Source organism: Protopterus annectens, chromosome 7.part0, assembly GCF_019279795.1.
Source record: "Protopterus annectens isolate FY-2018-M chromosome 7.part0, PAN1.0, whole genome shotgun sequence".
NCBI classification, from domain to species: Eukaryota; Metazoa; Chordata; order Ceratodontiformes; family Protopteridae; genus Protopterus; species Protopterus annectens.
The window spans coordinates 1960950410-1960969514 of record NC_056739.1 but is presented as its reverse complement, the minus strand read 5'-3'; the positions used below and the strand labels follow the sequence as shown (position 1 = coordinate 1960969514).

Sequence of the window (19105 nt, the reverse complement as noted above, 5' to 3'; positions counted from 1 at the left end):
TTCAAGTCTGAAAAGGTAAGATTGGTGTCTCAGGGAAGACATATGAAATCATTATTTCACTGAAGAATGTAGATGACAAACTGCCTTTAAAGAAAAGTAAAATGACCAAAAACTATACTTGGATTAAGAATAATGTCAGCCTTACAAGGTACTTACTGGCTTGGATGAGAAGAGATAAGATGTTAGATATGAAGGACATGCAGATAGATATGAAGGACATGCAGCATACCCAATAAATTAATGCCTAAGTGAGCCATACTGTCCTGATCTGCCAATAAAATTGTTTTTTCTATATATTCCATTTTACAAGCCCATTTGTGCAAGTAAGTCTCCATGTTTCATTCTCAGTTAATGGTTTCAGACTTGATACTCCATTTTCCTTTAGTAAATGTTCCCACAAATATGTTCCAACATACATTAAAGATATTTTTTAGAACGGCACACCAGGCAGCCTGCACTCTTAATTTCTGCAGCAAACTGATACTGTACCCATGTGCTATTTTACTTTTTCACATTTATACTTCACGCTGGACATTTCATTTTACCCCCCTCATTTAACTGATACAAAATTGGGAAGAAACTCACAAAACGTTATTACTTGCAAACAGAACACTAAATGACATTTATGCAAAAGTGTGTCTCTCTACACAAGTGCAGGTGTGTGTGTGTGTGTGTGTGTGTGTGTGTGTGTGTGTGTGTGTGTGTGTGTGTGTGTGCGCGCATTTAGTTTATGTATGTGTCTGTTGTGAGTTTGTGTTTCCATATTACAGCTGCATCATGTAAGTCACTGAACTGCATTACGAAGATTAAAAAAAAGTTTATAAATAAATAATAGGAAATGAACTAATAAAGTACTCATATTGGAAGTTAATGCACTCATTAAATAAGGAATGCAGTGATAAATAATTTATCCTTTACCTTTGCTATTTAAGTAGCACCCCATATTTTCAGAATTAATCAGATTTGGGTACCACAGCTGTCTATGCCATTATTTTTATAATATATAATACAAAATAACAACAATTAATAAATGGCTCCTTGTGTTAACAAATGTACTAAAGTCTTGAAAAGCCTCACACTGCTAAATGTACATGATATACTTTTTCCAGTAAGCTAAACATAATGCTAACCCTTACTGTAGTGAAACTTTAATGTTTTGATATACTTTTGTTAACAAGTGGTGATTCCACTAATGTGAAAAATAGAATAATCCACAATGAAAAGAGAGCACTACTGTCATTTAAACATTTTTCCAAAATAATGTACTTAAAATATTTTTGTTATACATAAACATACATTACAGTACTGATATATATTACATTTATTACAGTGAAAAATGGACATTTATTGGTAATATTACCAGCAAAAGCTTTAAAAACAAATTTTACATAGTTTATCGCTGAAGTGGCATTTTTTGCAGTATAGTACACACTTTAAAACTTTTAACATTATAGCTGTTTGAAACTGTATAGAACTGTTAGCAACTCTGTGTTTCTACTTTTTATGCTTCAAGTTTTGAACTTAAGTCTATGGCATGTCTCATACAACTCTGAAAATAAACTTGGCACTAAAGGCATACTGCATGAAAATGTAACCATAGAGCATCCAACATATTGGCAAAATGTAAAGCACTGTCATAAACAGCACTATGGGTTTACAGTGTTGGAAGTCACAAAATCAATTTTGACACCCCCAAAACCACCTAAATAAAACTAAAAACTGTGGTTTATATGTTATTTATATAGTATTAAAGAAAATATATTGCCTGCATATATTATTTACAAATATTAGCAAGTCCTGATGTGAACAAATGCTTTAATATATACACATACATACATGTACACCCAAATGCAGGCATACATAGATACACACATACATGCATACATATAGATACAATCTGTTAAAATTACTGCATTTGCCAAGATAAGCTCCAGCTCACTTATAAGCCTGAACATAATAAAGTGCATACTAGAAAGTAAATTAATGGAAATGCACAAAAATGGGTCTCATACAAGCAATCATGAACCATTAGCTTATAGCTTTACCTTCAAGTGACGTATTTAAGAGTGTTGATTACTGTGTGTTACTTATATAGGTACATAAAATGCCTCTTCTTTGTACCTTAACACTTGCCTACATATGTGTTTTTCAAACAAGAAGAATTTAACCCATCTTGCTTTAATGTTTACTTACTGTATATTAAAGTCTGTTTAGTGAGAGAAGACCAAAAGATTACAAATTATTTTTTTTTAGTGTAACGGTCTCATTCTTATAATTTATGACTACAGAAGAACGGTCTTCTACAACACAACATACATACAGTAGAATCACAATCATGAGCAAATAAAGGGGAAGACACAGGTTAGGAATCTGAAAGCCAAGGAACATAATAATGACATACTAATATACAGACATTCTACCCCTGTTACACTAAACCACAAAAATATTTTTGAGCTTTCAGCACTGTTTGCATGGCTTAGTACTTGCTGCTGCAATATATCTGTAGCCCAAGCTTCTCTAAGAAATAATCCTGTGGTTTTATGATCAGAAAAGAGAAGAGCTAAAGGCTGCAGTTGTTTAGTTTATTTATACATGTGTTAACTGGATGAACTCACTGCTATGATCTGAACCTAAAAGGCAAATGCACATTATCAAAAATTGTGTTTATCAGCTTTTCTTCCTTTGGAAAATGCATACCAATACAAATACAATCAAGTAAATAAATAGTAGCAAAATAAAATAATTTAACATAATAGACTTCAAAAACAAACCACAAACAAAATACAGAGAACAGATGGTCATGCACCTGTTCCAAGAATCCACCCTAAACAGTCTATAACACCATAACTAGCCTTCCACAGGCACCACCTGAAGGCATACATCACATACACAATTTAAATAAAATATTCTACTAATTTCCTCATTGTTTCTGCTTCTTTGACTCTACCTCAATAGCCACCTCTCCTTCTTGGAGTATACACTTCTCCATGTCTTACCTCTGTCAGGAGGACTGTCATACTTTTTTTTTTTTTTTTTTTTTTTTTTTTTGCTGTTTCCGTGTAAATCCATCTTTTTCTCTGAGATTTCCTGTTTCCGTGTAAATCCATCTTTTTCTCTGAGATGGACTCTATGAAAAGAGAGACATGACAAGAGCTCTCGGACTACGTGTTTCGTTTTACTACTCATGTTGTGCCACAGGTCTTCGCAATGTTGAAACTAATATTGTTCACCTGCGTTGAATACTATGCAATTTGCATTAATAGTCTTTATATATGAAGTTTATCTAACCGGGTGTCCGCTAAAAGGGGGCAATTTCCCAGTCGGATTATATCGGTTACCCAAAACGCAGCAAACAAGCAATACATAAATTAACACAAAATAAAATAAAAATCCCTTAATTCTACCAACTTGCTAAGAAATCACTGTCAGTATTTTAAAGCTACCTTAATTTAGAGCTTCTGTCCTCATTATACTCTGAAATGATTATTGTTGGCTTCGTCCCTTTACTATGCACGATACAAAAAGGAAAAAAAATGCATAACTGTTCACATTTTTCTGCTTGACTCAGAAGCGTCACTAGAACAGTCCAAACTATAAGTACGTTTTCCCCAGGACTCCCTGCCTGAACAACTCAAAAAGGACACCCTAAGAAAAAGGAAGAGGTGGCTATCTGAAAATACTCATTGAAATTAGTGTGTAAATAATTATCAAAAACTACAATGCACCGCGAAAATGTTATTAAATACAGGAGAGACAAATCAGCTGCTTATAGGCAAACCATTAAACAGCACAGCCCGAAAGAAAGGTTAACATATGGCATTGGTGCCATAGTATTGTACTTGTCCTAGACAACGCAACACTTCTAGATGTGATAAGTAACCAAGGTATACATCACCTGACTACTTTAACCACGAGGCAGGTAATAAGGAAAGCGGTGATGCCCAAAACGCAGAAGACGATGTTTTTTATCATAGACAGGTTCTGAATTATGCGAGAGAGCTTGGTACCGGTGGTAAAGTGTGGAGTAGCTGTGGACGAATTGTACATTCCCTGGTCCTCTACCTCAGTAGCATTGGAAGATGCATCAGGCTGGTTCGTCAGGATCCCAAATGCTCCGTTCACTATTAGCGCTCCTGCAAAGGCAAAATACACAATCTGCATGGTGTGTGTTAAATTAAACTTAGCACAGTAATATCCGTTTTCTTTTTTATGGGGCACACGTTTTATACACTTTTCCTCCTTGACAGAAGAGAAGACCGATATCTGTAACAAGCTGACAGTCTTTCCACAAACTGACGTGTGTTTTGCTTTTCCCCGGATAAGACTAGGATACTAAAATTCCTTATTCCAGGATCCCGCTGTCTCTGCGTTATATGGCTGTGTTTTTGATAAACCACTTTTTCATGTGCAATGCATGCTTCACTGAGCATATCGCATTATTTTGAACCTCCTGCTAAAGCCGGATATTACAGTGCTTGCCTTTTTCACGTAAGATGCAAGCTGTCTGTGCCCGGGTTGCCCAGCTTCCTTTCACCTCCCCTCCCATACTTTCCCTCCTCCTAAGACCAGTCTTCCTGCTTTTTTGTTTGGTTTGGATATATTTGCAGGAAATGAGACTCCAGACCCGGAAGATTTTTTGCACCAGATTGAGATAATTTATTTGATAAATATAATGTTTATGCAGCATCTTGTATTAGCTGATTAGCTACACGGCAGAAACTCGTTCCAGTAATTCTTATCAAATTGACATTTGGGATAATTAACTATTTAATGGTGTTTTAAGAAATGCCTTTAATCTGTTATTAATCATATCTTAGTAAACTGACTCATGCTTAGACAAGGTGTGGTCTGACAGTACTTGACATACCTGCTTGTTCAGAATGTTACCGGCACTTAGTATTTGGTTTCAGAAGTGATGTTTAGTTTGGAACACCTCATATACACACAAGCCTTTTAATAAGGAGCAAATGCTTTACTGTTGAGCTGTTTAAAACTGGGAGGAGAAACTATAACACTACAGTTTATTGAATTTCAAGATAAATTTGTACCAGAAATGTGCACAAAATAAAAACTTCAGCAGGAAATTATGATGTCTTCCAGGTTAAATATCATTAGGGAAAAAAAACAGCATATTCAGCTGTGTATGTTTAAACACAGAGTTTGACAGTAGGGACAGTCCTCATCTTTGAAATTTAAATCACAGTCAGAATACCAGTTTATTACAGTAGTGAGCACTAAATAAGAGCTGTAAGTCAGTAAAAAGTCTGAACTGCATGAGCACTTTTGAAGAAACCACTAACAGTGAAAAACACACTTGGGGTAGAGTAGGTACTGGTTTGACCATATTACAGAGAATCAACTGACCATGTGACATGGCAATATACTTGCAGTTGAGTACGACATTCCATGTAAGTCAATGACTGGAACTTGCGAGAAAGAGGAATAAAAGTATCAGCATAGGTAGTGGGTTAACATATTGCAGCTAAAACATAAAATCAGCATATAAAAACACATGAAGGATTTTAAACATACAAAACATCAGAATTATTTGTAGCTTTTTGACAAATCTTCATAATATTGACTGATGTTCAAGCGAATTAAAGTATTAAAAGAAACTTTCACATACATACACGGCCATTGGGATGTATGCATTTATGTGTTTGTTTGTTTATATTTGTTTACCATGAAAGGCCAACTGGGAATTAAAACAACTTTTCAGAGAAGGCCTAAGGAGAAAAGCTCCATGGTTGCTGTGAAGTCCCCACTCTGGGCCAATAGTCAAGGAACAAAACCAGCAGCTGCTGATTAAGACCATGTAGTATAACAAGTGAACAAACCAAATAGCAAAAAAACTCCAAACTGACACGACTTGTAAAACTCGACTTTAATCTAAATGGTGAGTGCTTTCACAGTGTATAATACTGCTTCATCAGACCAATGTAAAAGAAAACAAGCAAATACAATTTAAAAAGCATAGGACCCAATCAAATTTTCAAGTTAAATTCACATGACACAAATCATTCATTCATTCTTTTTGTCAATCAGGGAGTCTTAGCATAACCACTAAAATCACTTATTCAAACCCACCCTCCTAAAGCTAGTAACATGACTGATAAATCAGCAACCAATCACAGAACAAAGATAAGCACAGATGAAATCATTTCTAGAAGCCAAGCACCCAGAAGTAATGGTGTAATTGGCATGATTTCAAAACAGGCTTCAATGAAACCCTTTTATTCAAGCCTGGTTCAGCAAATGCTTTTAAACATAGAATCCATTCCTATTCTGCACATTGTTTTATTTTTCAAATCACCTTCTCTCTCATTAATATAAACAATTTCCAACACAAAAACTTAAAAACATGTTGTACACCACATTCCAGTACATGTTTTGCTAGAGCATTCATCTATTTCCCTTTCAATATATTTTTATGATGCTCTAAAATTCTATCCTTGAAAACATGGTTCATTTTACCAATATAAAATGCATTACAGAAGGAACAAGCTGCATAATAGATGAATTTTTAGTCCGACAGTAAGGAAAAAATCCAATATAATCTCAAAGCCATTTATTTTATGTATATACGATGTACACATTAAAAAATACAGTTACATGCTGAGCACAAGTTACACTTAAATGTGGCTTTATGTTCTGAAACAGGATAGATGTCTCTTCTTATTTCTATAACACAACTGCCATTTTAATGGTAGATTATTTCTAAAAGAAAATTTGGGTTGTGCATCTACAACCTTCCTAATATCTGGATCAGCTAATAAAATAGACCAGTGCTTCCTAAAAAATATTGCAGACAAAATTTACATCATTAGAAAATGTAAGAAGAGGTTTGTTCCTAACAGAGCTTGTAGACACATGCCAAATCTCATTTTTTCTCCTAGAAAAGTAGGCTCTCTCCCTCCTGGCTTTCAAAACTTCAGCTATACAACATTTAACTTCTAAGGTGCTGTAGCTCCTATCTAGAAACTCAGCTTTAAGGCTAGATAAAGTTTCCTCAAGACCAGCATCATTGTCATGAGGTTTCATGACTCTGAAGAATTGGCCTTTCAGTACATTTTCACTTACATGATCAGGGTGAATACTAGATTTATGTAAGAGGGTATTACACTTAACCTCTTTTTAATATAAACTAGTCCCAAGAGATCTGAAATCACTTTTACTCAATGTTACATCAAGGAAATTTATACTATCTTGCGAATTACTAAAACTAAATCTTAGAAAACTAGTAATTCCATGTAACATCTTAATGAACTTATAAAGATTTTCTTCTGTGTCACCCCAAATCATAAATATGTCATCCACAAAACATTTGTAAAAGTGAATGAGATTTTCAAAAGAATTAGTCTTCAATACTGATCAGTATGTATGTATACCTTTAAGAAGCTTTTTAGGGGCTTGCACAAGTGTATAAATGCCAAGCACAAGTGAGCCTGACTGCCATTTTGTAGTTAGCTGTTGAGATGTAAGGATGTGTGTCTGTGTAATCTGTCAGTGAATCAGTTCCTTCATATTTTGTGCTGCTGCTATCCATCCTGATGTGTTTCTGTGTAATAAAGCATATAAATGAACTACCCTGCCTGTTCGTCTTTAATGGGAAACAAGATGAGCGACACAGTGTCAGAACAGGATCCAGAAATCCAGATTCCAGACCGAGAAGGCACTCAATTAAGGGTGGAGGAATATAAAAGAGTGGATCATCCCCACTGCACGTCTAATCACAAAAACAGCTCAGAAATGTATTTCAGGTATCAAAGCTTACTTAAATGATTACTTATTCGCAAAATACAGCACAAAGCACTCAAAATGCTCTAAACAAATTTTTAAGTAAACAAAATGTCCAAAACTGTGACATACCGATAAAAAATATTTGAATAACTATGGAAAATGTTTGAAATAAAGTCCAAATCACATAATAATGAATAAAATAAGGAAAACAACTGCATTTTTTGAAGTAGCTCATAGTACATATTTATTTTTCATATTAATTAAAGCTATTCAAGATATCCAAAGTATACAGAGAGTTTGCATGATTGTGCAGTATTAGATTATTGTTATTTCACAAACTGCAGCCATGTCAAATTATATTTCACAAAGTACATTATTTTGAAGAGTTTACTGTGCATTTGAAAGTTATTACAATTACTGGCTGTGTGTGCATGTTTGTACACAATTACATGGGTCATTTCTTCAGTGTGATTGGGCATAATTTGTTGGCATGGCTGACAGATTTTGAAAACCAGCTCCACTTGTCTTTGATAATAATACTGCAGAGAATTGGAGAGTGTTTGAGCAAAAGTATGATATTTTCATGCAAGCTGCATTTTCTGATAAAGATGACTTTACAAAGGCATTTATTCTGCTAAATTTTACTGGTTCAGAAGCCATTGAAAGGGAGCATTCATTTCTGTATTTGCAGGGGAGGGGGAAAACCACCATATAGTTGTATTGGCTGAGTCAAGGGAAGACCCTGAGTGCTTAAAATGTAAATTTAGAGAAATTATTAACCCCCAAACAAATATTACAATGGAAAGACACTTATTTTACACAAAAGATCAAAAGCCTGGGGAAATTTTTGCAGCATATATAATGGACTTGAGAAACAAAGCTAAAATGTGCAGATTTGATGATTTAAGGGATGAGTTGATAAAAGACAGACTTGTGTGTGGTATTAAAGATGATACTGTGAGAAAGATTTTGCTTTGTGACTGTGATTTAACTTTGAATAAGGTAATTGAGATTTGTCAGATATATGAGTTCACAGAAAAGCACACAGATATGCTTACAAATGAGAAATGCATGCTTCCAATATCGTCTAGTGTTCATGTTGATAGTATGCAGCACATGGCCAAAAGAAACAGGCCCAAACACATGTCAGCAACTGTAAGCCCTGCAACAGTCACTGGGAAACCCCATAGCTTTCTAGCAAGTTCCAAGGTCCACTCTGGAAATCGCACAGTCTCAGTAAAGCATAAGAGTGAGTCAGCAAATTCAAAGCTTGTACCTTTACCCAGTTTCATAGTCAACTGTCATAGTTGTGGTGCAAATCATGAGCCCAAAAGAGAAAAATGCTTAGCTTTTGGTCAACAATGCCACAAATACAATAAGTGGAATAATTTCAAAAGGTTTTGTAAATCAAATAAGGGGCATTCTTTTATTAAAAGGGAACATTCCAAGAGACAAGTTGATCAATTAGAAAGCTGTGACCCTACTTTTTATATTGATGGTGTGTCTGTGCTTAATGAAACAGTCAACACAGTAGATGTATGGGCAAAGAATAAAGCATTTTGTACTGTCCAGATAAATAGAAAACCCATAGAGCTCAAAGCTGACACAGGTTCAAAGTGCAATGTTACGTCAGCAGAAGCATTTGCTAGAGTATGTGCCGGTGAGAAGCTTGATTTGGCAAAGTGTGTGAAGCTTGTTGTTTATGGTGGTGAAGAAATTCAGACTAAAGGTTCAGTAGTGCTTTCATGCTACTCTGATGGGAACAGCTATGACTTGCAATTTTACGTGGTCAAAAGGCATTTCCAGTCATTATTAGGCCTCAGAGGCAGTTTGAAAATGGGACTACTTTCATTTAATAAGGAAGTGCACCATGTAAGCTTAAAAGATCACTGTTCTAATTTCACCCAGTCTATTTTTTTCTACCTATGCTTATATTTTTGACGACAAACTAGGAAAACTACTAGTTGTGTACTCCATGAAGTTAGACCCTGAAGTCAGCCCAGTTGTCAGGCCAGTCCAGAAAGTTCCAGTAGCTATGCAGAACAGAGTCAAAGCTGAGTTAGATAAAATGGTGCAGCAAGGTGTAATTTGTCCAGTAGTAGACACTACTGAGTGGGTATCTTCCATGGTCATTGCTCATAAGAAAAGTTCAGATGATATCAGAATATTATTCATGAGATTTGAACAAAGCACTGAAAAGACCTCATCATCCAATCGTACAATCATACAGTTGAAGAAGTCACTGCTTTTATGCCAAATGCCACTGTTTTTTCTGTCTTGGATGCAAAGAGTTCATGTTGGAAAATTTTGTTTGATGAACATCTTCATTGCTAACAACTTTCAATACTCCATTTGGCAGGTACAGATTTTTGAGAATGCCATTTGGGATAACTTTGGCCAGTGAAGTCTTCTAGCGTGCAAGGGAGCAACATTTTTCTGGCTATCCGTGTGCTGTTATAGTAGATAATATTCTAGTAAGAGATAATGGTGAAGCTGAGCATGACAGAAACCTCAAGAAAGTTCTGGAAAGAGCACTTGAAGTGAATCTTAAGCTGAATCCTCAGAAGTGTAAGTTCAGGCTATGAGAAGTTACTTATATTGGTCATTTATTTACCAGTTTAGGCTTACGACCAGATCCTTCAAAGCAAACAGCAATTCTCAAGATGCCAGCTCCAGACAAAGTTCAAGCTCTACAAAGTTTTCTTGGCATGGCTAACTACCTAGTCAAGTTCATCCCAGACTTGAGCCAAATTTCAGTACTGCTTAGGGAGCTGACATGCAAAGATCTATCTTGGTCATGGTTATAACAACACCAAAGAGCATTTGATGGCCTGAAACAGAAAATTTCCAGTCTACCAACTCTGAGATACTATGATGTTCACAAACTAGTTACTCTTTCGTGTGATGCTTTGAAGTTTGGTCTTGGTGCAGTCATTCTTCAAGAGGGTAGACCTGTAGTTTGTGTGTCCAAAACTCTAACCCAGACTGAAATGCACTATGAGAAAGAACTCTTGGCAATTGTGTTTGCATGTTGGAAGTTCCATGGTTATATTTATGATAGACCTATCCAGATTGAAACAGGTCACCAACCTCTAGTCTCTATTTTGAGAAAGCCTATGTATACAGCTCCTGCCAGATTGCAGTGCATGATGCTCAAATTTCAAAAGTATAATTTCAATCTTGTCTACACAAATGGAAACATTTATCTTGCTTATACATTATCCAGATCACCCAGAAATACCACAGAACAGCCTGAAAATGAGAAATTTGATTTTGAAGTCATGGAAGTGAGAAATTTTTCTTCCACACATTTTGATGAGCTTAGATGTCATACAGTCTCAAATCCAGTTCTTCAGAAGCTCAACCACTTTATCAGTCGAGGATGGGTGTCAAATTGATCTTGTTTACCGGTAGACCTGCAACCTTATTTTCCTTACAGAGATGTGATTTTGTTTATACTGGTATCATCATGAAAGGCCCAAAAGTGATTGTTCCAAATTCCTTTCAACAAGAGTATGTTACTGTTTTGCATCATGGCCACCCAGGAACTTATTCTACCAAAAGAAGGGCAAGAGGACTAGTATTTTGGCCTTCTATGTCACAGGATATTGAGCGAGTACTTTCTTCTTGTTCCATATGTAATAGTACTAAACCACATCAACAGTAAGAACGACTTCAGCTAAACCAGATTCCTGAGCTACCATGCTTGAATCTGCACAAAGTTATTTCTGACAATGGTACACAATTTACAAGCCAGCAGTTTAAAAGATTTGCTGAAGAGTGGGAGTTTACTCATGTCACGAGTAGCCCAGAGTACCTGCAATCAAATGGTTTGGCAGAACGTGCAGTTCAAAGTGTGAAACAATTAACAGAGAAATCGAAACAAGACAGTAGCGATGTTTTCTTGAATCTCAGAAATGTTCCTTGTGATAAACATCTTGGTTCACCTGCACAGAAACTTCTGTTGAGACAAACCAGAGCGACACTACCAATTAGTAGTTCATTATTGGTTCCATGTGTCAAGAACAACAGATCAGTGAAATCCCATCTGTTAAAGAAGCACTTATCCCAGAAGTCTTATTATGATAAGACCAGCAAACCACTCAATCCAGTACGAGAAGGGGCGATAGTGAGGATACAGATGTCCAAAGGTTTTGATTGGATTGGTGTCATGAAAACTGTATGTTCAGAGCTGAGATCATACATTGTGGAATTGCAAGGAGCATAATGTAGGTGGAATCAGAAATATTTTGTCCGGGTGCCCAAGCCTGTATTGCAGTATTATATCTGTGAGAAAGGCTGTATATCTCAGAGTGGGTTATCCAGCGTTCCAGTTCTAGAGGACATTCCAGTAAGTATCCCTGTTCCTGAAAAGAATCCCAAAATTCCTGACGCAAGTTCACCAATAACTGTCCCTGTTGCTAAACCCAATTCTAATTGCTGTATCACTAGATCAGGTCACATCTCCAGACCATGTCCGAGATACATGGCAACTTGGACATAAGGACAAGAATATTGTATTTATTTCTTATTGTCTTGTACTGTACAATTGCATGTTTCTTTTCAAATGTCATTATATTGTGGGAATTTCATTAAAGAGGAAGGATGTACATCAATATGTATGCATACTTTTAAGAAGCTTTCTAGGGGTTTGCACAAGTGTATAAATACTGAGCACTTGGAAGCCTGACTTCCATTTTGTAGTTAGCTGTTGAGATATAAGCATGTATGTCACTGTAGTCTGTCAGTTAATCAGTTTGTTTATATTTTGTACTGCTGCTATCCATCCTGATGTGTTTCTGTGTAATAAAGCATATAAACAAACTACCCCACCTGTTCATCTTTAATGGGAAACAAGACGAGTGACAAATACCTTTTCAGTTTCCCAAAGGGCCAACACCAAATTGGCATAGCTGTTAGCAGATTTTTTTAGATTTTTTAGAAGCTCTTTATGAATGGGCTTCCTGTTTTGATATGTCAAAATTTTTTTTGTTTGCTACATTAGCTGTAGTATCTTTATTCACTGTTATTCTGAATGCTTTAGGGATAGACAGTGTCAGAAGTTTCTTGACTACCAAATTTGACTTTACACCGAACAGGATAGAACTGATCTGAAAATTATTAGAATTAATTTTGGAGAACAATGTTTTCATGTTTGATAGTAAATACTACTTGCAGAAAACAGGCATAGCAATGGCCACAGCATGTGCTAAAACCTACGCCAGTTTGGTGTTTGCTCTTTGGGAAATTGAAAAGTTATTGAAGAATAATTCTTTTGAACATCTCATTCACTTTAACAAATTTTTGTGGATGACATATTTATGATTCTGGGTGGGAAAGAAGAAGAACTTGATAAGTTCATTAAGATGTTACATGGAACTACCACTTTTCTAAGATTTAGTTTTAGTAGTTTACAAGATGGTATAAATTTCTTTGATGTAACATTGAGTAAAACTGGTTTTAGATCTCTTGGGACTAGTTTAAATAAAAAAGAGGTTAAGCATAATACCTTCTTAAATAAATCTAGTATGCACCCTGATTATGTAAGTAAAAATGTACTGAAAGGCCAATTCTTCAGAGTCATGAGACTTCATGACAATGATGCTGATCTCGAGGAAGCTTTCTTTAGCCTTAAAGCTGAGTTTCTGCATCGGGGCTATAACACCTTAGAAGTTGAATGCTGTATAGCTGAAGTTTTGAAATCTAGGAAGGATAAGGGAAGAAATAATGAGATTCAGCAATAATGAGAGTATGTTAGGAATAGACCTCTTCTTACCTTTTCTAATGATGTAAATATTGTCTGCAATATTCTTAGGAAGCACTGGTCTATTTTATTAGCTGAGCCAGATATTAGGAAGGTTGTAGATGCACAATCCAAATTTACTTCTAGAAATAATCTATCCTTAAAATGGCATATGTGTATTAGAAATCAGAAGAAAGACATCTATCCTGTTTCAGAATGTAAAGGCACATTTAAGTATAACTTGTACTCAGCGTGTAATTATATTTTAACTTGTACATCTTATATACATAAAACAAATACCTTTGAGATTATATTGGATTTTTTTTTGCTGTTAGACTAAAATGTATTTTATTATGCAGCTTGTTCCTTCTGCAATGCATTTTATATTGGTAAAATGAACTGGGTTTTCAAGGATAGAATTTTAGAGCATCATAATGATATATTGAAGGGGAAAGAGATGAATGCTCTAGCAAAGCATGTACTGGAATGTGGTGTACAACACACTTTTAAGTTTTTTTGTTTTGGAAATTGTTTATGTTAACAAGAGAGAAGGTGACTTGAAAAATAAAACAATGTGCAGAATAGGAATGGATTCTATGTTTAAAAGGATTTGCTGAACCAGGCTTGAATTAATTGGTTTCATTGAAGCCTGTTTTGAAATCATGCCCATTATGGCATTAATTCTGGGGGCTTGGCTTCTAGAAATGATTTCATTGGTGTTTATCTTTGTTACATGATTGGTTGATGATTTACCAGTTATGTTGCTAGCTATTGGAGGCTGCATTTGTATAAGTGATTGTATTGGTTATGCTAAGACTTCCTGATTTACAAAAAGAATGAATGAATTATTTGTATCATGTGATTTTAACTTGAGAATTTGATTGATGCCTATGCTTTTTAAATTGTATTTGCTTGTTTTCTTTTACATTGGTCTGATGAAGCAGTATTATATACTGCAAAAGTGCTTGCCATGTATATTAAAGTCGAGTTTTACTACTTGTGGCAGTTTGGAATTTTTTGCTATTTGGTTTGCTCACCAGTAATCAAGGAGCCTGAATCCTCACCACTGGCACTGGAGAGGGACATTCACTTGAAATGCAAATGGATACACTCAGTATTTCCAGATGCAGACCTCTCTGCATCAAGTATAATTTCCCTCTAGATCCTCAATAAGACTTCCCACTGGCACAACTGTAGGGTTAGAGCCTCAGTCTAGTGTCCAAGCCAAGTCTTTCAGCACCATCTCTGTGAAACCAGTGCTTTTTGTCCCTGCTCCAAGTAGCTGACACACACACACACACACACACTCTTTGAGATTTAATGTCCACACACACACACACACACACACACACACACACACACACACACACACACACACACACACACACATACACACACACACACACACACACACACACACACACACACACACACACACACACACACAAACACACACACACACTCACACACACACACCTGGGAAAGGCTGGCACCTACTGTACAGAGTACAAGGTAGTTTCACTGTCACCAGTCAATTACTGTGAGGCTCTTAAAAGGGTATCCAGTTATACTGAGTGAAGTTAATATTAATACAAATGGTAATGTTGACCAAACAGCAAGGTTTTCAGGAGGGGCCAGAGTTATCACCAAATAAATATATGCAAATACTTTCAGAACTTAAAATATTTTTCAAAAATTACCAGCCACAATGAGAAGTTTAAATATATTTTATAATAAATAATAAAAGAACATGAACAGACTAAATGTCTATTTACATTACACACCAGAGTTTCAGTCACAGTATATATTAAAAATAACACAGCTGAAAGATTCACAGAATTACAGAAAAACAATACTTAACTATTATCACTATATTTGTCTGACTAATCTAAAGAGCACTAGTCCCTAGTTAGTTACACAAGGCAAGATGAAGTGTGTGAGTGGTCTTCCTCCTCTGTCAGGTTCCAAGAAAAGACTGCTCCTGAGACTTCAGTCTCCTCTAATACTAAAACATTATTTCTGTACAGAATGACATCACATACATCTGATCAACTGACTTCTGGTTCCCATGCAACCCCATTGCTAGACGTTGTCAGGATTTAGCACCTATGTGTTACCATACACACAGATAGAGCTTTGCTCAGATCTGCTGCTGCCCCTGGAAGTCATAAATCCATTTTAACATTTCCACTCCTCCTACAGAGCTACTAAGCCATACTTCTTACAGACATTGCATCTCTGGCTTCATTCAAAACTGTGAGATAACATAGTTATGGCCTAATTAAATTTCAGGTATTTTTCAAAGTTTGCTGCAGCTGGATTATGATTAACCTCTTCTCTTCCATTATCCTCTGTTGAAACATACATTTAATTCAGTTACAATAATACATGTGCATTTATTTTCTTTCTAGAAGAGCACAATGTTGATACATTTTAATACAAGCAACTTTACAAATACATTTTTCAACACAAGCATCTATACAAATCAGTTGATATGCAAATGACATATAATTCTTTACAAAATTCCACCTAGCTGTGCTGGCATATGAAACACATCCACTGTACACATCCACTTCATGACATGTGTTACACATCTACTTCTCCTGGCATAGCTGGCAGTACCTTCTATCATCGCAGTTGCATATACAAAGCTATTATGACAATCTGAAAAACATCTATCATTATATTACCATTATATTTTAATCTAGCAAGATTATAATTCATTAGTAAGAGCTAATACAAATAATTTGTGTAGCATGTTGTTCTTAAGCTTTTTAGTGTCTGTTAGGCTTGTGTTTTGCAATATTGTTTGTATAGACCATGAATCAGGATAATTAAATCAGTTTTACATGGAAGTATCTCATCCTTCCATTTCCTAATTATATATTTATAGTGAATAATAACCAAAGTACCGAGTACCAAATTGCTGAGGATGGCAATCTTTGGCTTAAACCCATCCAAAAGGTCATAATAAGACAATAGCAATAAGGGACAATATAACATCCCTGGCCAAAACTATTCCAGCAGGGACTTGACTATTTCTTTAAATTGTATTTAAACTCAACAGGACCAAAACATATTCAGTTAATCTCTAATATATTCGGTCCGCATCAGTATGTTAGATCAGTCACTATGAACATTGTAAGCAGCTTTGAAGGAGTATACCAGTACTTAAGGAGGCATTGCCAGCCAAAGAATCTCTGTCTATGAGAAATTGTAGCATCTCTGTGATGGGAATAATTCCATCTCAGCAATTAGGTAAAATCTGTACACCCAGTTTGTCTTCCATGCCTTTCTTAAACTATTACATTTAGTATGATAGAATTTAACAAGGTTCTCATATAGTCTGTTAATTATATGTTTTACAAGCCTTGGTGAATTTATAAACATATGTTTGTCCCTACTGATGACCATATTGGTCCTTTGCATTTTTATCAATCAATTCAGCTTATTGTAGAAAACCAAAGATCTTTCATCTAACCTACATTAATTTTTGGCTGAAGCCCATGTCTTTAGTGTTCCAGCAACATGTAACAGCCACAATTTCAAAGCACTAGTTCCCTGTCTCAGCTCTTCCAGAGTTTAGCCAATGCATTTGTGTAACAGTTCATCCTTTCAAGGGAAGATCTTATGTTTAGCCAATGTCCAATACTCTACCCCAGCAATATCACTGCCTATTAAGGAAAATTTGGGCAGTCAGCTTCCTTCCTAAATAATATGCTTCTCTAAATGTCATTCACCCTTCCAAATTCCTATAATAGGATCATTTTTCTCCCTGCCTCATAATCTGCCTTAATCAAATTATAAAACTTCTTTAAGGTGGATGCCTTATTATATATTTTGGGATCAGGAACATCAGCACCATACGGTCTCCTGGGGGAACAGTTATTCTCAAGGGGACCCTTTGACAGCTATATGCCTATATAAATTCTACCATTTTCTTACTCTTATGCAAGCTGTCAGGGAGAAAAACTAGAACCACCTGACACATAGATTTGATGACACAAGCATTTGAACAGTTTGAATACCTTGCTGGAAAAACAATTGGAAGGTATCTTCATGATGCTATAAGATTAACAGAGGACTAGCTAGCTGTATGTAGACAAAGCATAGAGTATCACTTATATCTACAGCCAGTGGGGCACCAAAATATTTTATCAATTCGTAGCCCAATATATATTGTCATTTCTCTCTAAGAGACCCTGATGTCTGACATCTTATTGCAAGAGAAGTTGTCTTTGCCTCATTTAGTTTATGCCATGATAAAACTCCAAAGACTTTCCAAACCTTCATTAGTTGTCCCTTCTCCTTTTGGAATCCCCAAAATAGATCAGCAGGTTATTCACTCACAAAGAGAGAAAGAGAGAGAGAGAGAGAGAGAATAGATTTCTGTTCCAGTAGATATCCCTTTTTAGGAGCTATTAATTTGCACATGAAAGGTTCTAAATGTAGAGAACCAAAATAAAGGATGGGGGCATCACTGCCTTGTTCCACTTCTAATCTGCAGTACTTCCAAAACACTTCTTTCAACCTTCAACCAAGCCCATGAATCTCTATAAATATTCTCCAGTAAATATATAAATTTGACAGGAAACCTGTTCTTTCAGTACCAAAAACAGATTGACCCATTCTCTTCATTTAAAAGCCTTTCCAGCATCAAAGATGAGAGTTAGCATCAGTTTGTTATACTTATTTGCACATTGTATCAGAAGTAAAGATTTGATAATATTGTTAAATGTCTGCTTGCTTTGGACGAATCCCATCTGCTGATTGTGTATAAGTGTAGGGAGCCAAGGGCCCATCTATGTGCAAATATTAATATAAATAGTTTATAGTTTGAGGTTAGATACAGAACTAGGTGGTAAGATAAAATTTGCCATGGGTGTTTGCCAGGTGAAATCAAGGCTGCTTTCCAAATTTCAGGCACTCTGTTTTTGCAAATTATAGTATTAACTAGAGTGCAAAAAAACAGTAACAAAGGATTTACTTATACTGTCATATAATTAAACTTGCAGACTATCTATGCATGAGGATTTCCTTTTCTTTAATTGCATTTAAAGCAGGCTGCAATTCCTCCTTAGATGCAGGGGCAGGTTCATTTGTAGCTTGATCTTTCTAAGGAGTCCCAGGTCCTCAAGATACTGAGAGGTTTGTTCATGCTTGATTGGATAAAGCCTGTTTTGTCTTATATAACAGAGAATAATACTCTTTAAATGAGTTCAACATCCTACCAGGAAGAACCTCCTTCCAACTAGCCAAAGAGTGAATTGCCTCAGCAATAAGCCCTCCTCCCATTTGGAGCCTTAACCTACCCAGTAAATTTATTTGGGAGGCTGAGGTATGGGTAAATTATTTAAATTTCAAAGCTCTAGTGGCAAATAATTTTTTGTTCTCCAATAAGTTGTCTAGCTAGGAAGTAAGAGTGAAAAAGCGTTTCCCAATTCTCATCTTCCTGTCTGAAACTATGCACCAAACATTACACTCCCTCCTCCACCATATTCATATGATACTGTGCACCAAGTGTTCAGCTCATTTTTTTGTGTGGAGTAGGAATAAATTCTGTCAGCTAGATCCCTCTTAAGACTGCCATAGGCCTGCTCATTTCTGACTGCAGACATCCAT

The 19105-nt window shown here is 35.8% G+C and overlaps 1 protein-coding gene across 2 annotated transcripts in view; it reads right to left on the bottom strand.

Annotated features, from left to right (window-relative positions):
• Positions 1-4574, bottom strand: part of FAM174B (family with sequence similarity 174 member B) — a 618965-nt gene extending 614391 nt beyond the window's left edge. The window contains exon 1 of one of the 2 annotated variants that reach the window (XM_044078383.1): positions 3896-4574. In XM_044078383.1, the coding sequence (XP_043934318.1) occupies positions 3896-4161 (266 nt within the window). In that variant the 5' untranslated portion in view covers positions 4162-4574. The remainder of the gene's footprint in view (positions 1-3895) is intronic. The other variant, XM_044078381.1, reaches the window with a different exon arrangement.
• Positions 4575-19105: the final 14531 nt, after the last annotated feature.